Source organism: Phlebotomus argentipes, unplaced genomic scaffold (genome assembly GCF_947086385.1).
Source record: "Phlebotomus argentipes unplaced genomic scaffold, Phlebotomus argentipes genome assembly contig_46, whole genome shotgun sequence".
Classification (NCBI taxonomy): domain Eukaryota; kingdom Metazoa; phylum Arthropoda; class Insecta; order Diptera; family Psychodidae; genus Phlebotomus; species Phlebotomus argentipes.
The window spans coordinates 434,738-458,014 of record NW_026776153.1 but is presented as its reverse complement, the minus strand read 5'-3'; the positions used below and the strand labels follow the sequence as shown (position 1 = coordinate 458,014).

The 23,277-nt window shown below is 42.7% G+C and overlaps 4 protein-coding genes across 8 annotated transcripts; 2 read left to right on the top strand and 2 right to left on the bottom strand.

The window, feature by feature from the left end:
- Positions 1 to 1,514: 1,514 nt before the first annotated feature.
- LOC132261945 (vesicle-associated membrane protein-associated protein B/C-like) lies at positions 1,515 to 7,108 on the bottom strand. The gene is made up of 5 exons (XM_059761009.1): positions 6,950 to 7,108; positions 5,966 to 6,118; positions 5,163 to 5,470; positions 4,143 to 4,241; positions 1,515 to 4,055 (listed from the first exon to the last, which is right to left on the bottom strand). Exons 1-5 carry the CDS (start codon positions 7,008 to 7,010, stop codon positions 3,849 to 3,851), a joined length of 828 nt encoding a protein of 275 aa, XP_059616992.1. The 5' UTR covers positions 7,011 to 7,108; the 3' UTR covers positions 1,515 to 3,848.
- A 103-nt stretch (positions 7,109 to 7,211) lies between these two features.
- Positions 7,212 to 13,403, bottom strand: LOC132261843 (nuclear pore complex protein Nup205). The gene is made up of 5 exons (XM_059760854.1): positions 13,268 to 13,403; positions 8,167 to 13,198; positions 7,776 to 8,098; positions 7,412 to 7,716; positions 7,212 to 7,343 (listed from the first exon to the last, which is right to left on the bottom strand). The coding sequence occupies exons 1-5, from the start codon at positions 13,275 to 13,277 to the stop codon at positions 7,260 to 7,262; spliced, it is 5,754 nt and encodes a 1,917-aa protein (XP_059616837.1). The 5' UTR covers positions 13,278 to 13,403; the 3' UTR covers positions 7,212 to 7,259.
- Positions 13,404 to 13,706: 303 nt separating this feature from the next.
- On the top strand, positions 13,707 to 14,602 carry LOC132261766 (dynactin subunit 5). Its single transcript, XM_059760732.1, has 4 exons — positions 13,707 to 13,843; positions 13,906 to 13,920; positions 13,978 to 14,150; positions 14,220 to 14,602. The coding sequence occupies exons 1-4, from the start codon at positions 13,796 to 13,798 to the stop codon at positions 14,542 to 14,544; spliced, it is 561 nt and encodes a 186-aa protein (XP_059616715.1). The 5' UTR covers positions 13,707 to 13,795; the 3' UTR covers positions 14,545 to 14,602.
- A 70-nt stretch (positions 14,603 to 14,672) lies between these two features.
- On the top strand, positions 14,673 to 19,680 carry LOC132261784 (interferon-inducible double-stranded RNA-dependent protein kinase activator A homolog). 5 transcript variants are annotated; one of them, XM_059760783.1, is made up of 5 exons: positions 14,673 to 14,833; positions 15,070 to 15,262; positions 15,857 to 16,432; positions 16,792 to 16,929; positions 17,071 to 19,680. In XM_059760783.1, exons 1-5 carry the CDS (start codon positions 14,730 to 14,732, stop codon positions 17,317 to 17,319), a joined length of 1,260 nt encoding a protein of 419 aa, XP_059616766.1. In that variant the 5' UTR covers positions 14,673 to 14,729; the 3' UTR covers positions 17,320 to 19,680. The 5 variants fall into 5 exon arrangements, with proteins under 5 accessions (XP_059616766.1, XP_059616755.1, XP_059616747.1 ...); XM_059760772.1 differs by having other exon boundaries at positions 15,854 to 16,432; XM_059760764.1 differs by having other exon boundaries at positions 15,070 to 15,277.
- The last annotated feature ends 3,597 nt before the right edge of the window (positions 19,681 to 23,277 follow it).

Here is a 23,277-nt window from a genome sequence, read left to right as displayed (position 1 = left end):
AACAGAGCATTTTCGTGCATTTTCCAGCTGTGTGTGGAGGTTTTGCGTGTCGAGTCGTGATTTACTGCCACTGTCACACTGTTGTCTGGGCAATGCGGCCACTTTCACTCTCGTCAATGCTCTGGCGCAATTCATCCGCTCGTTCGCGATAGATTTGGCACTTCTCTGCAATCGCCTCTCGTGCTGTTTCACCCTTTATCTCATCTGCAACAACACAGATTAACCACCAAACCAAGTGATTAATTGCAAATCTTATCGACATACGCTTGAGCGCGTCCAGAAGGTGACGAACGCCAGATTCATAGAGCAGAATTGCCTCTCTGTAGTGTTGCTTCTCGTCAGACTTCTGCGCCCTTCTGATGAAATCAATGGCCTGGCTGAATTTTATGGACATCTCACTCTTATCGCAACTCTTCAGCGCACTCGCGAAAAATAGACTCGATTTTTATGATCGCTGTTTTTGCCACACTGTCGCTCGCAACCACATTGTCAGGCCTTTTTCAAAGCTACTGATTAATTCACGGGGCTGATAAGTGCGCGTCCGATCGCCACCCGGCGATCCGGAATACACTCGCGTGCGCCTTGGCAGGCAGTCAAACACTCGCTGGCGGCGGGGCGGGAAGTGGATTTAACGCGGATGAGTTCCTCACCGGAAGGATGCGAAGACAAATGGTTTTGCGTGCCAAGATGAACTCTTGCCAACTGTTGGTCACTTGTGGACATAAATCATGGCATGAAGGAGTAAAAAGAGCAGTTTTCCACCCATTCCAGGCATCATTTCAATATCGCCTTCAAGCAATTTGTAATCTTTTCTCACTCAATGATTTTCTCACGTCGAACAAGTGAAATTGCGTGTTTTTGTGCATTTCCTCTCTTTGTTCCGGCCTCAGACAGCAGTAGAGGAAAAACACCGCAGGATTGAATGGAAAATTCTCTGTTGAAATTATCAAGAGATTTGTCAACCTCTGGCGCGAGCGTGCGAGAGAATCAGAGTCAATGTCTCTAAACGCCAATTAACAATCAATCGAACTTCTTCAATGCCATCAAATATCACAAGTCTCATAATTGACCATAAATTCAATCACAGACAAATCGCGCAATTTCAATCTATCGGGCAATTTATCACGCGCGCTCAATATGCTAATTTGATCCATTTTTCACAAGATTTTATTATCATTTTATATCTTTTTTTTATACTCTAAAGTAACATATTTCTACACATTTTTCATTTTTTTTCTTCTTTTTTTTTAGATAATATAATAATCGTAACCATTATTCTGTCATTTCTTCTTTTTTAATGTAATCTTTCTCCTCTTCCTTACTTTTTTCTGCTGAATATATGCAATGTTTTTTCTGTTTGTTTTTAATGTCTTACTTTTTTTTTTCTTCTTCTGCAATAAGTTTGTAGAGATTGCTATAGCAAAACAATCTCTCTCTTTTTCTCTTTCTCTCTAAAATGTTTGAATTCAAAATCTGTGTTCTCTTGATTCGGTTTACACAAGAATTATTGTAAGTTTTTTTTTCTTCTCTTCATTTTATTTTTTTTTTTAAGTGTTGTTTTGGTAGAATGAATAAATCCTCCTTCATCTCGTCACTAATCAATGTTTGTTTTCACCTTATAGTTATATGCATCATTTTTTGTATTTTTTACAAGCTGTGTTCATCATTATAGTTCTCTTCATCTTCTTCATCATAGCGACTAAACACTTGTGTGTGTGTCTTAAGCCCTGTTTCGAGGACAATTCTCAATCAATTTTACGTGACTTTTCATTAGTTTAAAACGAAATGTGATTGATTCACACACTTTTGAGCATTAAACATCAATTTGTTATGTTTTTTCGCTGTCATTTCGCAGTTATAAACTTGAAAATGTAGCTAAAAATTCAACTCGCAAGAGTTGAAGCAAAGCATCTCGCGTCGCGACTTAAGTCGCTCTTTCTTACAGCATAAATCTACAGATTATCATTGTTATAAAGTACAAATTCATTCGAAAAATCATACCAAAGTGACGTTTTTTTTTCATGTGCCCAAAAATGTGTCGTCTTTAACAATATCTCTGTGATGTTAATTCTTTACCCAAATTCTTTCTTTTCTGCTCTCTCTCTCTCTCTCTCTCTCTTTGTGCTTCAGCCCCACAAAATGTGTATGGTTCATCCACAAGTGTTTAATCGCTACTTACTTATGTAAAATGTGTGTGAATATTTTGCACCCTCTCATCATCATCCATCGCTGCCTGTAAATGTCATATACAACATAAGTATACATTATCTCTCTTCTCATCTCATTAAATTGTTAGAAACTATTACAAGTAGTTTTACAGCGCGTTTCTGCATGCGCGGATTTTAGGATTTCAAAGTACTCACAATGCATGCAGTGGCTCTCAAAATGTGTGTCGTCTATAATTCATGAAATACTTTTCCTCACTAGTGTTTTATGTGTTTTCCTTTGAGTGTGTGTGTGTGATTTGGTGGCAATTCTGGGCAGAAATGGGACATTGAAAAAGTATATTATTTTTCTTTTGCAAGGAATGAGTAGTGATTTAACTTCTTAAAACATCTCTCAAATAGTATTTCTTTTTGCTGTTTTTTTTTCAATCACGCACACACCAATGAGACAGAGTATTTTTGTGGGAATTGGAATTGTTTAACTATTGGGAGACAAAAAGTGTGTGATGTGAATTTGTGAAAAGCATTTTGTTAATGACACCGGAAAAGGAATAAAGTAAGCTATAATTCGAAAAATAGGCTTTTTTAGACTCTCTCTCTCTCTTTCTTCACCCTCTCTTCAATTCAATATTATTACTCAATTTAAATGCTCTCTCTCTCGACGTCTTTCTCACTTAAAATCTGTACATTATTTCCTTACACCTCTTCAATTTACCTCAAAGAACAAAATGAAAAGCAAATAAGAACCAGAAAAGAAGATATTTTGAGCGTAGAATTTTTTTCATTGTCACACAAGAAGATTCTAATATAATTAGATTAAAGATATTTTCCATCAACATGAAATGAATGTCAATCTTCTGTTAGGCCTCTAAACGCCACCGCATTTACAATGTTTTTTTTTTTGCTAATATCTTTTATTTATTGATAAAATGTTGGAAAGAAAGAAAGAAAAAATTGTATTAACACTGAAACACAAGGAATAGTTTTTTTTTTAACTCTTTTTAGCAATTTACACAAAAGTTTCTTCTTCTTCATCCTTTATAAGTGTTTAACAGACAAATTTTAACTGATTTTCTTTTGGGACGTACATTTACCCATAATAAATTATATAGAGTTAAATGACTTACAAAGCATATAAATTTTCAAAGGAAAGTATACAGAACAAACCCTTATAAACAATTAAAGACATTTAATAATGGTTATATTAAAAAAAAATCAGTTAAAATCATCCCTTTCTGGAATAATGTGCATTCATTGTTTATCTTTTTCTTTAACAGATTATTTGCTCTACAAATATAACTATATGAGTTTAATCTCCCCTCTTCAATCCGAATTTATCCATAAAAATACATGTTTTTCCCCCCACAAAAAAAACCGTGTAATGCTCAAAAAGAAAGTGTTCAAATATTTCGTTTTCATAAAGGTTTTCTCTTTTTTTTCAACTTTCAATTCAAATTAAACTGCTTCCTTTTCCTCCCATTTTCCTCAAAAAAAGTGACAAAATAAACAAATGGCTTTCTCCTTCTATTAAATCATTACAACCAGAAATTTTTCTTTTTTTTTTTTTAATCAAAACCATATCTTTTTGTTTACCTTTTCTTCGCGTTAATCAATATTTCTTTTTTTTTTATACGGATTTATCTCTGTGTTCCTCTATGGTCTCGACGTCTGTCCATTGCTGCTTCACAGCACAAACTTGCCGAAAAGAATACATAAGATGCCCACGAGGAGAGAAATGATTAAATAAGCGGGAAAAGGAAGGTTTGGTGGCGCATAAGCATTTTGTGGCTGATAAGACGGCGCATTTCCTCCACTCCACACATTAGAGCCACCTTTCGCCGAGTTGTCATCCACCTCATCTAGGGCCAACTTTAATCGGAGAACTTGTTCCTGCAATTGCACAAATAAATGCCCCCCAATTAGCAAAATAACTCTCATTTTGCCACAGAGCAACTCTCTCAATTGTTGTTCTCATACCTTCAGCATTAGATTCTCCTGGCGTAATTGACTTTCGTCTTCCCGCAGTTGTCGAAGCTCAGCGGCCGCCTTTGCCGTGTCAGTTGTCGTAATAGTAGACTGCAGAATAGATAGAAAATGGATGAAATTATCTAAAGATCTACTCTTACTAATCACAATGTCGAATAAATTACTATATTATGCGCATTGAATTTCAGGTTTTCAAAAAGTAAATTCTCTCAGAATATGAAGATTATCTTGTGTAGCTCTCTAATGAACATTAATTAAGTCCTAAGTTTTATACGAATCTTCTCAGTATTTAACGTTAAAGAGATTTATATTCTCATACTTTATTTAACTATTCTCTCTCTCTCTCTCTCGTTATCTCTCAAAATCACCCAAGGGATTAAGGCTTGAGCCTAGAAGGTTCAACATCCCTATAAAATATTCAAATATGATTCCACTCTATAAACAGTATAAAAATCATTTTCTCTCTTTTTTCTCATTATGACCAAAAATGTGAAAATATAAATGAGATTCATTAATCATGTGGTCTTTCTTTTCAATCAAAAAAAAAAGACCGGCACTCAATGTACACACACACTCGTGACGCGCATAAATGGCACACAATTCACTCCCTCAAGAGAAGAAACTCCCACAACCGCACATCACACACTATACTAATAAAGTACATTTCAGGAGAAATACTCCAAAATTCACAAGTTATTAAATATGCACACGAGTAAGAATGACTCGGTAATTTTTCATATCTTCCCATCATTTGTATGAATAAAAACGTGAAATAGAGAAAGAGAGAGAGAGAGAGAATTCCGCACACACCGCATTAGCGTCAACGTCAAGTGTAATGCTATCCAATGCGTGAATATTGGATTTCATGCAATGCATTATCACCAACAGTATGTAATTGGGATGGCAAGTACAGCCCGAAGACACCGAGTGTCTTCCATCCATGTCCACAATTCATGCACATACATCATCGATTGGGCAAATACATAAGATATAAAATGTTGTTGGACTCACGCTGTCGTCTCCACTTGCGCCATGCTTAAACGGAGATGCGCCTTCTGACGTTGCTGCGAATGTCTGTGTCTCTTGCCTTGTCGATGTCACGGCATTGGAGGACGCCAGATCACTCTCGGCCAGATTATCCGCCACCGCCTCAAACACACACTTCAACTTCGAATCCATCAGATCCTGAGGATTCACCTCCTTCCAGATCTGCTCAATGGACCCAAACTCCTCAACCCCACGCGGCGCCACAACGCTCTGGACCATGAATTTATGGCGATTCTTCTCAAAAGGATCATAATTTAGTGGCTGCAGCACAACTGAAAAAGAGAAACACAAAGCATTAGGCTTAAAACTCTTTTTCTTAAGACCTAGAGAAGTTAAAAGTCTTCATTTCAAATCATAATCCTCTTTAACAACAACATCAGAACATGACATGAACTATAAATAGCATTATGTCGGCAAACATTGAAAAATTTGACCGATAAAATCAATTAAACGGCTTTAAAACAGACTGGAAGATGACAAAGGTTCCTTCAAGATAACTTATCAATTAATTTACATTTCATTGCAAGACTTCTTCATTGGCTGATTGTGAATATTTTAGCAAAATTTATGATTGATCAATGAATTAATGAGCTGTTGAATCTGAATTTGCTGATGTCAGCTTCTGAAATCTATCGTGGCATCATTTCACTGCATCTTGCACTGTTTATTGACACAGCACAAAAGAGATTCCACGAATGCAATAGTAGATGAAGAAACTGCTGATATTTGCCGATAATTATTCGGTGAATTCGAGGAAGGATACTCACTGCTAATCTCGATGGAGTCCCGCGCATTCAGAGTGCCACAATTGGGACGTACACAGTATTTCTTAGGAGCCGTTGTCTTTATCTTGAAGAGAATCACTTTCTCCGTCGGATTTGTTAGGCGCATCCTCGACGTCACGTGTGTGTTAAACGGTCCTGCAAGAAGAACCAAGGAGAAGAAGGCGATTAGCCACAAGCGAGAGAGCTTGAGAGATAAAAGTGCGAAAAGTCCGCGATTGCTTGGGCCGATTGTGTGTCTTTAAGACGCGGTGCACCAAATGTTTCGCGCACTCACAACTATAAATAAATTAACAGACATTAGCAATATGTTGTTTTTAATTTTTCCTTGCCCAGAGAAAGACCGGGAGAGAGAGAGCATTGAGCTTTGGGGGCCGAGACACGGCAGTGCTTCTTCTCCGGGAAGGTTGATCTCACAACTTGACCGTGGAGTTGCATCACTTGGCCATTCGTGCGAGTGGGAAAATTAACTTTGGCACAAGTACAATAAATCGATTAACCAACATTGTGCCTCTTATGGACAGATTCCCACACACTTCCTCGCTCGCGTGCCCCGAATTTCGACCAAGTGTCTCGAGGAATGAATAATGGCACGCCGCGGAGGACGTGTGAGTGACGGTGTTGGCTCAACTCAACACCTGGAATTAGGGAAAACAATGATAAGTGGAAAATTGATAGTCATCGATGGTGGGGAAGCGCCATCTTTGCTGGACAGCTCTTCTGCTGCAGAAACTTTCCGCACAGCCGATGCAAATCCACCGCTTCAGCTCCCATTTCCACCCTAGTGCCACGCACAGCACCCCAAGTGACCCGCCAAGCGCCCCATCGTCGTGCAGGTTCCCCATTCAAAATGGCATATTTGTCACACAATCACAGGGGAAGAGGAAAAAAGTCATGGAAGTGCTCCGTTGGTGGGTACGCATTTTTCACGCGCCACAAAATACCTCTTCCACACACTTATTCACTCACCATAAAACTTTAACTCATTCTGGGGCTCAATCAGCAACAGCTGCTCCTTCTTCTTCTCCATTTTCACCAAGTATTTTCAGGGAAAAACCGCACAAATTTGGGATGATAGCAGACAAAACGCCCCGGTGTACCTCGATTTCGATGGCAGTTCGCATGCGTCATGGCATTTTCGAAAGAAATGGCCGCGTGTTCGAAAACACCCTTTTATCGCCATGCGCGCCACATGCGGCAGTGGGAGGAAAGAGACATTTGAAATTCACGGAAATTTATTAATGTTTATTGAAAAAGAACAACTTTTATATAAATTGAATTACTTCACGGGAACAAATTGAATGAGTCGCTTAATGCGACGCAGCAAGGCGTCTGAGAACGTCTTCTCGGCGGATGATTGCTCCTGGAGAGACAAAAGAGAAGAGTAGAAAATTAGACCAAATAAGCTTGTCGCTCTTGAAGATTACTCACAGAAGCCATCAAGATGATTTGATTGCAGAAATCCTCCGTGAGGACGGATATGAGACTCCTCTTGAGACCTGCAATATTCTCCGCTGTGACCTTCCATCCCGCCTCCGAGGCTGTGACGATTCCTTCACTCCCGCTCGTCCAGTTATTGTTGATCTGCAGCGTATCGACAGGCAGAGCTCGCAACATGTAGAAATCCAGATGCGCCCACAGGAGGTAAAGACAGTGTTCAGCAATGAAAATGCAGAGCTTCAACTCCTCCTGCTTCTGCTTGATGTTGTCCTTCATGTTAGTGTAGTACTGGAGGGCTGAAATATGACATGATCGATCAGCAATTGACGCCAGGAAATTCACAGAAATTCCCTACCTTTGTTGTCCAGAGCGAATGTGGTCATGGAATTCCATTGCTGCTGAAGATTCTTGTACACGCCATTCTCTCGCCTGTAATGCTGCACGATACACTTGAGCTGCGTTATGATAATTCCCAGATTTGGTGAGACTTCTAGCGTGTTGTTGCGCCCATCGAAGGATTGCATGCCTTCGCTGATGTTTGGCGAGAAAAGAATTCCCGTCGCTCGATGATCGGCAGAATGATTGGAAATGGCATTTCTCGCGTAAAGCGTCAAATTGGCCGTAATCTGCAGGAACAGTCGGATGTGCTTGATCTTCCTGCCCTCCATGGATTGGCATCTGCAAGAACAGAACAAAAATTAGCTTCATCTGCAAAGATTTCCCTTGTCTTCAACTCTCTCTCTTACTCATTGATCTTCTTCAGCACAGATTCACTGAGAATGAAGCGCGGGAAGAGTGTCATCATTTGCTTCTGCAGCCGATACAATTGCGCCGCCAAATCTTGATTGGAATTCACCTCGGTGACTAGAGCATTGCTGGCGGTCCTGGCCACGAGTCCCGTCAGCACCGACAGCTCATTCAGAAGTCCCAAACTGAGGAAAGGCGTGCCCGCTCGCAGCACAAACTCAATCATGTCACCGTGTGAGAAGAGAAAGTGCGCCACCTGAGCCACAACGGATCTATTCTCCGGACCGAGTGTGGACAGAATCACGTCGCACACATTGAGAGCCGGCAGGAGAATTTGCTGATAGCGCTTCTCAATTGGTGGCACAAAAGCCGCCTGAGCGGAGAACATATTGGCAACTGTGGCGCTATTCTGGAAGTCCGGATGCAGATCAAGAACTCGCATTCCCGACAGCACGCCCAGGATTTGGTGCTCCAGCAGCAGTTCAGCACCAGCATAGGAACATCCCACGCGCGAGAGCATCGCCATCTTCGACTCATACACGTACAGAGCCTTCAAGTTGTCCGGCATTGTCTCCAGCACGTGACACAGCTGGTCATCGGACTTCATCAGGCTGTCGATGATGTGCGCCAAATATCCTCTGCGCGAGATGAATTGGATGCACGTGCTCATGCTGTCCATGTCCAGGAGCATGTCGATGCAGGAGAGTGCCAGCATCCGGCAAATATCGTGTCCTCCTGATCCATCATGGCACAGAATGTCAATCAGCTTGTCGCCACATGTCGAGAAGACATCAAAAGTGATCTGATTGTAGTTCACCTCATCCTCTTGTGCTCGCTGATCCTCAAAACGCCTCACACTCCTGTCCAGACGACTGACATAGTGCTCTCCAAGCAGCTCAGCATCCTTCTTCTTCGTGCCACCCTTGATGATGTGCATGAAGTTCAGCAGAGACGCATACAGATTAATCCTCAGCTTCTGCGACGCCACGCCAGACACAATAATCCATTCCACAATTGACTCAAGGATGAACTTGTAGTTCAGCGTGTTTGTCTTCAGGGAGAAATGCACGGCAGTCTGCTTGCTCGTCTCCTTGGCGGTGATCATGTAGCAAAGTCTCAAATTGACCAGGAGGAGAAGAACTGTGGACGAGCAGAGATTCGCCAGTTCGGCCACAATTTCCACATGCACCACCTTCTTCAGGATGATCTGCAGAATGTCCAGGATCAGGCCCTGCTTCGTGTCTACACTGAGCGCCAGTGTTGGCGCCACACTGAACAGAATCTCCGTCACCTGACCCCAGGCCTCCAGAAAGCGCGCCGTGCACGCCGCTCCCTTCTTGTGGCTGTTGATCTGCAGCGCGTACAGCAAAATGGACTCAATCTCCTGCACCACAGACTGTCTCTGGCCGGCGGCAATTGTGCTCTGCACCGTGCTGAAGTCATCCCTGAGGATGTCATTCAGCTTCTTGATGTCTATCAACTTCGCTCCCACGCCACTCACCGCGATCTCACAGTTCTGCAGCAGCAGTGCGATCTGGGCACTGTCGTAGACATTCCACTTAGGCTTCTCGATGGTCTTCACCTCGAAATCCAGACACTCAAACAGCTGTCCGAGCAGCAATCTCTGCTCCGAGTCACTTATGCCGTGCGGCGACGAATTGCCGTTCGTCACCAACGCCATGTCCATCATCATTGACTCCTGGTGAGAACTCAAGCTGTGGCCCAGCAGAATCTTGCTCAGATGCGAGAACAGCGTCACCTGATTGTTCTCCGCCGTGATCTTCAGCTCAATGGCCACAGACTTCAGAAGTCCAGTCATTTGACTCAACACCTGCGGACTCTGGACATTGGGAAAGGGCAGTGCTGATAAGTGACGACAGAGGAAGTCACCACAGGATCTCAGGAAGCGCAAGATGACTTCCGACGTCTTTGGATTGTGACACAAAGCATACAGCAATCCATACGCAGTCTCAATTAATTTCTCCTGCAGCGCATCTGTGGTGATTCTGGCCTTGATCATCTCCAGATTGGCATCCAAGATCTTCACCAGAGATTTCGTACACATACTCGTCTGTCCCATGACACCAGGTTGCTGCAAACGCGTGGCTCTGATGTCCTTCGTGATGTCAAAACCCAGAAGATAGTGAGCAACATTGGGCGCCGACTGTGGAAGACACTCTGACAACAGATTCATGATGGCCTCCTTGATCTCCAGATCCACCGTTCTGTCATCCGTATCTCCGCCACTCTCATTCTCCAGACATTCCACAAATCCATGGCGAATCTCATTCTTGAGACTCTCTGTCATTGTGAAGATCCCCAACAGATGACCATTCACATTGGGCTGTCTCAACACTCTGCTGATGATTCTCACGGCCAGGAGAGTGTGCTTCGGCAGCCACATTCTGTATGTGGCAAACTTCGTGATCCTCAGCATGTGATCAGGCTTCCCAGTGCGCTCATTCACGCCCAGCAGGAGTTTGTTGATTCCAGCCAGCAACAGTGAACTATTGGCCACGGAGTGGGCATCGAAGAAGAGCTCTTGCAGCGCCAAACTCCTCTCAATGATATTCAGACAGTGCAGAGCACTCATCTCTAACGCCTTCTTTCCCGGAATATTGGCATACTTGTCCAGTTCATTCACCACTCTGTCCACAATGAACAGGATCAGCTTCAGCGTGTCAGACTTCGTGTTCATCTGCACCATCACGTGAAAGCCCGGCGGTGGATTCTCATTGCGTGTCTCCTGCGTGAAGTCCGTCGGATTGACTTCGTACGTCTCCAGGAAGAGATCCAAAATCCTCAGACATCGCTCAGCCACTTCCCACAGCTCAGCGGGCTCTTTGTAGTTCCTGTTGAAGAACCTGAGGAACACTTTGTCCACCACAAAGGTGAAGTACGGATCCAAACCGGGCTTTCTCGTGCCTGCGCCCAGATTCTTTGGGATCGCCGTCTTGGTGAGCGTGTAGAGTAGCTCCAGGATGGCCTGAGTGAGTGGATACACTTCATTTCGACTCTCATTCTGCTCAATCTCCGTCTCAATGCCCTGATTGTGGAATTGCGCCGTGGAGGGAATTGTGTGAATGATCTGTGACACTTCCAGGCAATTCCACAGCTGCAGAGCCGTCTCGCGTGACTTGCTCAGGGAAGCCAGAGTCTTGATGAAGTCCGTCTTCAGCGGAATGATCACACTGCATCCCACCAATCCCACCATTATCTGCAGCGGCGACCAAGTGCTCTGCTCACAAATGGTGATCCTCGCCATCTCATCATTGTCCGCCACCGCTCTGACCAGCTCCAGCACCGCCTGAAGTCCCATGATCTCCTGCGGACTGATGTTGCGATTCAGGGCGCGATTCCTGTACACAGTATCCATGCTGGGATTCTGCTCCTGCCTCAGGTTCGTGTAGTACTGCGTGAAGGAGTTGAAGAAGTGATCCCACGTGATGGCAGTTCGTCCGGAGATCGACGAGCCCTGCTTCAGCAGATTGAAGGTGTTCCTCGCCGACTGTTCGCAGCTGGACAGGCCGGCCAGCATCTTCAAGTAGGGCACGAACAGGAGAGGCGGCAGAAGCTCACCGGCGAGGCGCACGAACTTGAACAGTGACACCGATCGTGAGGATGAGCGCAAATAGTTACTGCCTGTCTCCACGGGACCCCAATACTCCAGACAGAGACACAATGTCAGCTGATCGCTGGCGTACAGCTTGCCCACAATCAGCAAAAGCATCTCAAAGTCCCGGCTGATCTGAGTCGGTGGCTCAATGCCATTGTCCTGGTATCCCTGAACAGTTCTGGCCGTGTCATCGGCACTGGCGCGCAATTCCGTCACCTTGGAGTGCATCAACTCCACAAAGTCCGTGACGAGGATGTGGAAGCGCCTGATGAAGAACTCCATCTTGAAGCACAACTCATTCTCCAGCACGACGTGGTAGAGGAAGTCAAACACCTTGCCTTTGATTGCCTCATTCACCAGCATTTCGTCGTGATCCACGGCGCTCACGGAGTGCGGCTGGAGATTCTGCGGCGCCAGACGAAGAGTGGCCATGGCGAGACCCAGAGAGAACTGCGCCACAGCTCGCAAACCCTCACACTCCCAGCGATTCGTGAGGACGTCCATGACGGTGGAAATGTAGTTCTCATTGGCGATTATCGGGAGATTCTTCACGATCTCCTCGCCATCCTCACGCTTCTGCAGCACGCTGAGATCGAATGCGTAGAGCAAAGTCATCATCAGAGTCAGTGTGACGTCGTCTATTCCTCCTCTTGGACCATTTAGCTCGTACTTCGCGAGATAATCAATCAGCCGGAGCGTCACTGTCTCTGACAATCCGCACTGAGCGGACCAATTGAAGAGACAAGTGGCCAAGATCATCCGGATGTCTTCGAACAGATCCAGAATCTGGCGATAGTGCTTCGGAGATCCGAGAGCGCGGTTTGCTGACAATTTCTCTATCTCCTTGGACAAATCAAGCATTTCCAACAGGTCCAGGATCTTTAGCAGGATGTCATAGTTCACCAGTAAGTCCGTGTACTGCGTCACAAGTTGCAGCAGTTCCGGTGAGATCTCGGCACACCAGGAGACACCCACTCTGGCCTGGAAGAGCTCCTTCAGCGTGGACACCAGCGCCTTCCGGCCATCGTAGTACAGGAGGACAGCCACAAGGCCCCTCGTGAGTCCCGGATTGTTGGGCATCTGCTGCTGTGCCGTGCACAGCAATTGCAGCGCGAAATACTCATTCAGGTCGAACATATCCGAAATGATGATGCTCTCGTCCACCAGATCTTTGGACAGCACAATATGCCCAACATCCGGAAGTGTGATTCCCTCAGAAACTCCCCGCAGCAAATCCTCGCGACTCTTGGCATCGCGCGGAGGATTTTTCAGCAGGGAAATGAAGTTCTGCCGATGTCTCTGTAGCGCCGCTTCCAAATCACCGAAATTTCCCTCCGCTTGAGGGTTTGCCAGATGCTGCTCCACAGTCTGGTAGAGCGTCTTGAAGGGGCTCCACATGTCGTCCGGAGAGAGTGCTGGAAGAATGTTGGGTTAACCTCAAACCGGTATCATATTTCACTGCAATTGCGACATAAAGCACTCACCACCTGCCATTTTCTACTATTTCCCTCAACTAAACACTTGTCTCGAAACCTTTTCACTGTATTTGCACAACGATTACGTTTGAATTTCCACGGGAAAACTTGTGAAAAATATCCGCATCAACACTTTGGCTCATGTTGCGCTCAAATTTTGACGCTTTCTGATCGCGCCCAATAAAGTATTTGTCCCAGAATGTTTTGAATGTTTTCCGGTATTATTTCAGCAGAATTACTTTTATTCACTACTCCAGTATGAAATTTACTAAAAAATATTATTTGGGTCACGATTTTCATTTAACATATTGCAGTAAACTCAGAAAGAATATGAAAAATCACAAATCTCAAGGTTTTCTTAGAATTGTCTTATGCGTCCATAGACAAGCATACGACATCGATGAAAAAACTTTCGAACATGTATATTTTCCCGTGCCCTGTCACATGGAGGCGCTGTTGTCGCTGAGTCACAGTTTTTTGACAGCCTCCTTGTGAAAACAAACTTTTTCACCGTGTTTTCTCTCCGATTTTCTCACGATGGAGGTCCCTGATACATTTTACAACAAAGAAGAGTACGTGGAGACGGTAAGCAAGAACTTTATTAGTGTTGAGGTTATTCATTTCTGACAATTGCTTCCCCTTTACAGGCATCTGGAAATAAGGTAAAGGAGCGACCCATATTTGCTCGTTTTTCCCATAAACGCTTCTTGTTTCCTTAGGTCAGCCGCCAGACTGTGCTCTGTGGGTCGCAGAACATTGTTTTGAATGGCAAGGTGATTGTCCAGAGCGGGGCGATCATCCGTGGCGATTTGGCCAATGTCCGGACCGGAAGGTACTGCATAATTAGCAAAGATGCCGTCATCCGGCCTCCATATAAGCAGTTTAGCAAAGGGTAGATGTTTATTGGCATTCTTTAAGTTTAATTCGTTTTATTTACTGACTTCACACATTTTACTTCCAGTGTTGCCTTCTTTCCCATTCACATCGGCGACCATGTGTTCGTGGGCGAGGGCTCAGTCGTGTCAGCCGCCTTAATAGGCTCCTATGTTCACATCGGAAAGAACGTGGTGATTGGGCGACGCTGTGTCCTCAAAGACTGCTGCATGATCGAAGATAATGCTGTTCTGCCGCCTGAAACAACGGTGGCGAGTTTTATGCGATACACTGCTAATGGAACCATTGAAGGCGGTCAGGGAAATCCAAATTACGTTCCAGCCGCTATGCAAGACCTCATGCTAGACTACACACGAAACTACTACGATCACTTCATCCCATCAATTGCGTAAAAAAAGCATTTCCAACAATGTATTTATAGAAAATCTCGTGAAAATGCAATTTTCATAACATCTGCGAAGGTGTTTTCCTCCTGTCTGCTGCGAGCGCCTCTGGTGAGTGGACGATGCGAATTGTGGTTGTCAGTTTTTGTCGCGGTGCGAAAGAGGAAAATTTTGTGCGGCTTGAAATTCATGTCATGCCAAATCCAAAAAGAACAAGAGTTAAGAATCTAACTAAAAAACTTAATACTTTGTCGCTACGACCAGTGAAATCTTCTTTCGCTGATCTCGTTAAGAAACGGTGAGTAACTGTGATACTTGAGGGAACTTGTGGAAATCTTTGGTGGAAAATCTTTTCCTCTGCAATGGCGGCCCGGCATTGAATTATTTCTCTTAGTAAAAAGAACTGAAGAAATACTCAATTTACCACCTCTTTTTCTCCGAAAGTACTGCAGAATGTCTGGAAGAGATACTTAAGATCAATCGAGAAATGAAGAGATGGTAATATTTTGCACTCTGGCGTGATTTTCTCCGCAGGGCTGAAATGGCTATTTCACCGGACGACACATCGCAGGCCCTGAGTATCAGCGACAGCTCGGGCAGCTCGACGGTTCACGCGGAGGATCAGATGCCCACGTTTCCGCAGCATCGCAAGGGGAAGACCTTCTCGCGGAACCAGCGATCCACCACTCCCACGGAGAACGTCAGCATCGAAGAGGCGCTGAAGAATGTAAGTCGAAAATATGTAAGTGCGGTTTTTATCCAAACCAAAAAAGTCACCAAATTGGAAGATTTGACGTCCGGACGCGCAACGGGCAGTTTTTCATGACACCGAGCGGGAGTTGAAGGTCAATCCTGAGGTCACTGCTTTGTGCAGTGAACGTAAAAATAGCCCAGAGAAACAGTATTGTAGTTTTATCGTGCATGATAAGTTCTGTAAATTGGCCTGGAAAATGCCAATTTGGCTTCATTGTTTTCACAAATTAATGAATCTGATCATTGATAAATCGCTTAGCGGAGAAGAAAAATTGCACAATTCTGTGCGAAAAATATCACTAATCTTCAGTAAATTAAATGGGAATGTTAAGTGGTTTTTCGATTTTTCTTTTAATGAGATTTGGTTGCAATTTTATCAGAGAAAAAGATTTTCAAGATTCACACAAAGCTCCAAAGCGCAGAAAATGTCCGTCTTGAATTAGAATCATGATTTCATGTTGCGTCAATACTTCCTTGGATTGTATTCTATTGACTTCAGTTGAATGACAAGAGGACTAAAGCATGAATTCTCTCTCTCTCTCTCTGTCTATCACTTTATCTTCAGCAGGAAATATCGTTCATGCCAATGAAGACGCCCGTGTCGATTCTGCAGGAGCTGCTGAGTCGTCGCGGCATCACTCCGAACTATGAGCTGGTGCAGATCGAGGGTGCCATCCACGAGCCCACATTTCGCTATCGCGTGTCGTTCAACGACAAGGACGCGATGGGTGCCGGACGCTCGAAGAAGGAGGCCAAGCACGCGGCCGCCAAGGCGCTCATCGACAAGCTCACTGGGCAATCGCACGGCGGCGATCAGACCGAGGCCACCAGCCTCGAGACGTCGCTGGGTCCCAGTGGCTTCGACGATAAGGTCATGGGGAATCCTATCGGGTGGCTCCAGGAGATGTGCATGGCTCGTCGCTGGCCACCGCCGACGTACGAGACGGAGATGGAGGTGGGGCTGCCGCACGAGCGCCAGTTCACCATCGCGTGCACGGTGCTGAAGTACCGCGAGGTGGGGCAGGGCAAGAGCAAGAAGATCGCGAAGCGCATCGCGGCGCACAAGATGTGGACGCGGCTGCACGAGAGTCCGCCGGAGACGAGAGAGGTGTACCAGATCATCAATGAGGAGGCGAACGAGGAGGTGAGTCTTGGTGAGATTAGTGGTTTTCTGGGATTCTCTCCTGCGCAAGATTCGAGAGCTAAAGAGACTCACTGACAATGCATAGCTTGGTATCTTTCTGGTTGGTTTCATTCTCAATCTCTAATTGATGTTGTGTCTTTTGTGGTTTTGTGGCAAAAAGAGAAAAGAAACACACAATTTATGAGTTTAAAAACAAATAAAAATGATTTAAAGCCACGAAAGATCGCCAAACTTCTGTGTTGATTTGTTCTTTTTTTTAATACATTTAATGCAATTTAGAGAGACAAATGGATAATTTTTTCAATTGGAGAAATATACCAAAAAAAATTGTGTGTTCTTTTCTTCTTTTTTTTTTGTAGATCAATCAGAAACTGAATCGCTATGCTGACTTGAAAGACAATCATATTCCAACGTTGACGAATCAACATAGCTTCAAAGTGGCCCAATTTCATAAGAGTCTCAAAGCGACGTTTGGAAAGGCACTGAGCAAACTACAGGTGGTTCATTTATTTCCCTCTTCGTAGAAGAAAAGAAAAAAAGTGCAGTTTTGATTGCGGAAGAGCAAAAGCGTCGAAAGTCGTCGTGTGAATTGAAAAATAATGGTTGCTTTTTTTCATCCCATCTTTTGTGTTTTTCAGTCGGCCAGCCTCTCATCTCCGGACATAAATTGTGTTCAATTTCTGCAAGAAATCGCCTCGGAGCACCAATTCGATGTGACTTATGTGGAGATTGAGGAGAAGACCTATTCGGATTGCTTTCAGTGTCTTGTGCAACTGTCCACGCTGCCAGTGGCCGTTTGTCAGGGTGCTGGAAAGACACGGAATGACGCAAAGACCGCAGCAGCTCGAAATTCACTGGAGTATCTGAAGATCATGACAAAGAAGTAATGTTCCTGATGGCGGAAAATTATAAATATGTCGGACTCAATGTCTCAAGTAAGTGCGCGCGCTCTTTAAAGATTATTGTTAAGACACACTTTTCCAAAAAAAAAATGCTATGAAGTGAAGAGAAATTGCACGACAACATGTCTCAAGATAACGCGTCTCTCCTTTTTGTGCACGACAAAAAAACAACAAAACAGATGAAAATGTCTCTCACAAGAAAATTGTACATTTGATATGTTTTGCTGATTAAATTCCCGATTTTTTCACGTCCTGTGAATTATACCAAATGTGTGAAAGGGAGCGAGAAGATTTGTTTGTTTTTCGCGTGTAAATTGCAAAAGGAGAATTAATTTGTACGGTCTCTATTAATTTTCATGTCATATTATGTATACATGTTAATAAGGGTGAGGGAAAGAATGGTTTTGGGTGTGGAGAGAGAGAGAGAGGCACAAGCGAATTCCTGGCTTGGGAAAAAAGTCATCCTCGCACTGTTAGGACTCTTGTGTTAATATTGTATACAAAAACAAGTAAATTATAATTGGCCGAAAACGACAAAAAGGACGACGAGCTCCTGGAGAAATCAATGAAGAGTAAAAAAATGAGGGTCTTTTAGTAGTGTTAAAAATCCTTTTGCAATGGAGAAAAATAATAATCAGAGTGTTGAGGCACTGTGTAATTATCAGCTTTTAAAATTGCGTGCAGCAAGATGATCATGGAAAAAAAGAAATATATTTACAGAGAAACTCTCGCTACATAAATAACTTTAAATATTATAACTTATCAAGAGCATTCAAAATATTTAAAAGATATGAAAAGAAAAAAAAAAGTATGTTTTATCCTCAAAAAAAAGTAATCAATATGCGAAATATGACATAATATATCGAGTTATTTATGTACGTAGTGTGTGTGTGTAATTCATATTGTGAAATACAGGAGAGAAAGACAACTTTAGTGGAGGAGGAAGGAGGAATGAGAAGACTTTTGGCCAATTTTTTTTTTGCCATGCGAAGCGTGAATTGCAAACCAAATCTCAGATAAACATCAATTAATGGGGTTTATCAGTGAGCTGAAATTTTGTGTTGCTTTTATAGTATTTTATGTTCCTACTTAATTTAAGGACGAGCAAAATGGAAAAATTACCAGGAATCTCAAAAGTAATTATAAAAAAAAATCATCAGGTTTATGAAAAGTTTTAAGTTATTTATCTTTGACATGTTTTAAGAAGCAGCAAAACAAACTATATTTTATAATGGTTTTTTTTCTATTGATGATGTTTATGAAAAATATTTTTCCAATTATTGTATTTTATCTTTTTATCAACAAGAAAGTATTATTTTTTATACTGACAAAGATATGTGTATTTTTTGTGTGTGAAAAGTATTGGAAGTTCTTATGATAAACCCCGTGTGAATGAATGTTGAGGTGATGCGAAAGAATCCGGATGCGCATTAAAGAACTTTTTTTGTGTATGTGTGTATTTTTCTCCTGCTAAAATAATAATCTAACGTGACTAAATGAATTGGAAGATAGGCAGAGAAGAGTGAGAGAGAGACAGAGAAGGCGAAGTGGAAAAAGAGACGCAGGAGAAAAAATAATCATCAATTTGTGGTCTGACTTCTGATGATAATTAATTTATATAATTTGAGGTGAGGCGCACACCAAGGAGTTGGCAAAGAAAAGTTTTGTATAACTGTGTGGCGGTAAAAGTTGTTTTTCTCACAAGATTTTTTCCATCTCATATTCTCTCACATGATTGAAGGTTGTGGATGGGATTTTTTGATGGGGGATGATGAGAAATGTAGGTGAAATACAAGCTATACTTTGCATAGAATTAGTGAAATTTTTTCCATTATTTCAAATCAATATTAACAGTTGAGGAGGAGGAGGTGAAGAGAGAGAGAGAGAAAAGGAAGTGATTGAATGGATGAGGAGAGGCGTCACTCCTATGAATATAACACAGCAGAACTTTGATGGATAATAAAACTTTCAGTGTTTTCTCGATGTCATTTAATGGAGTGAGAGAGAGAGGGAGAGAGAGAGAGAGTTTTCTTTTTGTTTATTGCAAGAAAAAGCGAACAATTTGCCCAAAAGCTCTACGAATACAAAAAAGAAAGAGTTGTAGTGCGAATTTGTGGCGGTATAGAATTAATAGAAAAAGACGCATTATTTTAGTGCAAAGTATAGAGGTTGTAGAAAATAACTAATTGTAATAATAACCCAGCATGCTGTACTGTTTCTGGTACCCAAATATAAACACTAAAAAGAAGAAAAAAAAAACTATGCGACAAGGCAGCAAAATATTGTATCTCTTTATAATAAATTGACTTGTAAGAACTTTTGAGAAATAAAAAATTTTTGGATGAAGTGAAAATGAATGTTGTCATGCTCAGGCGATATCTCAATTTGCTTGATTAATCTGGTAGAATTTTCTCAATTAATTTTATTACCTTAAAACGTCCAAGTGATTTTTCCACTCCCCCCACCCCCCACACGCCCCACACGCGCGCCCGGATTCCCTGTGCGGCGCCCTCGAGGAGGGCAGGAAATTGCTATGCGTATATCATAATTATACACAACTCTCCCCTCGCTGCACATTTTCTTCTGTCACCATCCCCTCGGGGAGCGTTCAGTAAGTATGCCTCGAAATTATAAATATTATTTTTCGACGCACAGAGGCCCATTATAATTAATCTGCTCACGAAAAACCATAGTGCACAGCGTGTGAATATTGACTGGCCATTGCAGGGATGGACAAGAGGTGAGAGACTCGGCAGACTGCTGCACCGGGAAGACATTGTAGGCATTCAGCCTTGACCGTTCATCTCAAGCAGTTTGATGAGGATATCAGAAAAAAAACCACAATAAATATAATTCAAAGAATTCTCAATGAGTTTTGATGTTCATAAAGTTTACAAGGCTTTTTCGCACACATTTTTAAATACTTTTCACTTCATACTCAATGATAAATGATCTAGAATGTGTATTGAAAGCGCAATGAGTGAAGACATTTTTTGAATCTTCGATCCTTTTTTTAAACATTAGAATGCTTTTTCCTCAACTTTTTCCACGATTTATCCATTGAATTCATGCTCAGATATTCAATGACAAAATAAACTATAAATAATCCTTATCACTTTTCATAAAAGCACACAGTGTTAAACGGCTCTCTGCGAATGCTTAGATGTCACTTTAAGGCATTCTATTGATACAGTGATGCTGAAGAGATACTCCTGACGGAGGGTTGCGCCTAATTGAAAAATCAATGGTTCATAGCATTGCTCTCTTCGGTGTTGCACAAGAGTGAGAGCAAAGTGAAAGGGGGCGCCAGATCGCGAATGATGTGGAGGCAAGCCTTGTGGGTGCATTCAATCAAATTTATAATAAATTACACACATTCACACAAATCCAGTGGCGCAATAGAGTGTATTTTAGGGGTGGCGCGCAACATTACCCACACCGCTGAGGAAAAACCAATTTTTCCTACCGAAAATACACCTCATTCCGCTACTTTTTGCGCTTCCACTCATTCTCAGTCATTATCATTAGTGGGATTTTGGTGTGTGTGTGTGTGTTTTGAGGGGTGGGGATGTTACTTTGTATAGTGGGTGGTGATGAAAATTAATGGGACAATTTTTCTTAGCCCATTTATATTTTATACGTCTTTGTCGGCTCTCCCGTGGGCTTTTTTTTAAAGAATAGAAACCTTTCTTCTGCGCCACCACAAGACACTTCCTTCGCCATTTAAGCGCCCCTCTTTTGCTTCGCTTTTCGATGTGTATTATAAGTTTTGTCCTATAGTTGTGCGGAGAAAGACATATTTCTGCGTGGGTCCGGAGTTTGCCACCTCATTTTCTGTGGGGTGGGCCTGCCGCCCGAGCTTCTCTCGAGGGTGGCGACCCTCCTCATCAGAGCGTCATCCTGTTCCTTCCCATTCCCAGACCGGAAAATGTGGGTTTTGTGATGAATTGATGAAATTCCCTGCCGTCTGTTTTTCACACTGGAGCGCATTGTTTAACTAGCAACACATTGTGTGGCTCTCTTTCGCTCATTTTCACTCTTTGAGCCCCCCTCTGATGAGGAGTGGGTGAAATGAATATTACACGAGTAATTTATGAGTATATTCCTCCCGAAATTTTCAGCAATATTATATTTGCTGCCTGACGCGACACGAGGAGCCGCGCGTCACAATTGTTTTCACGGGGTTTCACTCAAAATTTCAACTTTCCACTCCTTGTTTGTCCGTGTTAATATTTAATTTGTGAGGAATTTTGATCCCTATCTCCAACATGGCTGGCTTTATTTTTACCTCTGCAGTAAAGATAAAGAGCCCAGCTCCATATTGTGGAGAATTTTTGCTTTACACTGTGTGTTTGCCACAGCATGAATTTATCACAGAGAGCCAAAATATGGGGGTGAAATTTGCAATGAGGCCGCTAAAAGGGGATACTTGAGAAGCTTTTCCTGAAAGTTACCACCATGACTTTCACTCCTGAGTATGAATTTCAACGGGAAACCAGAAGCTCAAGCTGACGAAATGCCTCTCACTCTGTGTGTGACCCCCGAAAATTCTTCAGAAATCCATCCCCCAAGTCCTCGTGCGACAGTCCCCTTCGTGGCAAATGCTATGAAACATTGGAGTGCGATGGCGCCCACCCTCGCACTCTTCATGTGTATTAATCTAAATATAAAATTAATTCATAATTATTATGTACATGGAAAATGTGATGGAGACACACCCACACCCACGACTGCCGAGTGCTTTTCATCTTGCCCGCTCCACCCTCACCCGAAAACACCCACCCAAAGTGTTTTAGGTGCCACCAACATTCATCTTGGAAAGTAATGAACCTAAATTATGGGTTCGCTGCCTGCCACTTGCAATTCCCCCGTGAAGCATTCGTGTGGTGCATACGCTGCTCCCTTGATCGCTCATATGGTGCACAGAAGCCCTAGGGGGGGGAAGGGAGGGGGGTCGGCCGGCAGGGTGGGTTAATCAAATCCAGTGAAAGTTTAGCGCCAAGTCATGGAATCGCTTTCGTCGTCCTTTCTAATGTGCGCGACTTGAATTTGGAACTTCTTAAATTTCACCCGAGAAATTGCACTGAGAGAAATTTCTAATTGATTATGCCATATGCTAATGATTCATTTTGTGAGAACTTTCAGTGAATATTCATGGCATTTGCGTAGATTGATTGAATTATACTTTATTGGTGATCGAAAATACAAAAGAAAAATAATTATGAAAATACATTTTGCAAGTGCAATTCGGAGAATTTAATGAAAATCAATTTCAGAGAAATTCAATTAAAAACAAACGTATTTCGTCTCTTAATTTCTTTTATGCTCATATCAATTCCAAGAATAAAACTCAAAATAAACGAAATGGATTATTTATTATTTCATTGAAATGATGTGAAGTACAAAAAAAGCTTCATAATATTTCGTGAAAAGTAAATTAATTTCTACTGTTTCTAGTTCTTTGAATAACTTACTAGACTCCTCGTTCTGTCTACAAACTCAACATTGCATAGGGAATTTTTTCTTTAACACTGTTCCCCGCGGAATGTGCAAGAACTAGTTCTTCTCTCGCTCCTCACGATAATGTTATGCCGAGATTTGTCCCATATGGAAAGGCGGGCGCGCAAATGAGTGCAAAAAAGAACTTAACGACGCCTGCAAGAAGTTGTGTAAGAATTCCACCTTCCATATGCTAAACTCTGCGCTTATCTCTGCTTTCATTACAGCGCTTCGAGGTTCTTTTGCTCTTGCCGAAACCCATAAAACAGTCTTCCATACTCCCTAATGAACTTGATAGAGCAGAAAGGATGAATGAAATGCGCTCGAAATAGACATTTGCGTGTTTGTCGAGCTCACATGAATGAGAGATTCTCCGCTGCGATTCACTGCCTGTGTCCACAGTGGGTTTCTTCAGTGGCGTTTGATTGGAAATTGGGGGTTGCA

Excerpts from the sequence above, each read along its gene's own strand:
- LOC132261945 (XM_059761009.1), bottom strand. The coding sequence starts at position 7,010 with ATGGAGAAGAAGAAGGAGCAGCTGTTGCTGATTGAGCCCCAGAATGAG. Across the intron at positions 6,119-6,949 it reads GAATGAGTTAAAGTTTTATG|GACCGTTTAACACACACGTG; the intron begins GTGAGTGAATAA and ends TTCTTCTTGCAG. Across the intron at positions 4,056-4,142 it reads AGGAGAATCTAATGCTGAAG|GAACAAGTTCTCCGATTAAA; the intron begins GTATGAGAACAA and ends GTGCAATTGCAG.
- LOC132261843 (XM_059760854.1), bottom strand. Across the intron at positions 7,717-7,775 it reads ATTCGCTCTGGACAACAAAG|CCCTCCAGTACTACACTAAC; the intron begins GTAGGGAATTTC and ends GTCATATTTCAG. Across the intron at positions 7,344-7,411 it reads AAATCATCTTGATGGCTTCT|GAGCAATCATCCGCCGAGAA; the intron begins GTGAGTAATCTT and ends TTGTCTCTCCAG.
- LOC132261766 (XM_059760732.1), top strand. The coding sequence starts at position 13,796 with ATGGAGGTCCCTGATACATTTTACAACAAAGAAGAGTACGTGGAGACG. Across the intron at positions 14,151-14,219 it reads TATAAGCAGTTTAGCAAAGG|TGTTGCCTTCTTTCCCATTC; the intron begins GTAGATGTTTAT and ends TTTTACTTCCAG.
- LOC132261784 (XM_059760755.1), top strand. The coding sequence starts at position 14,730 with ATGCCAAATCCAAAAAGAACAAGAGTTAAGAATCTAACTAAAAAACTT. Across the intron at positions 16,433-16,791 it reads ATGAGGAGGCGAACGAGGAG|ATCAATCAGAAACTGAATCG; the intron begins GTGAGTCTTGGT and ends TTTTTTTTGTAG. Across the intron at positions 16,930-17,070 it reads AGGCACTGAGCAAACTACAG|TCGGCCAGCCTCTCATCTCC; the intron begins GTGGTTCATTTA and ends TGTGTTTTTCAG.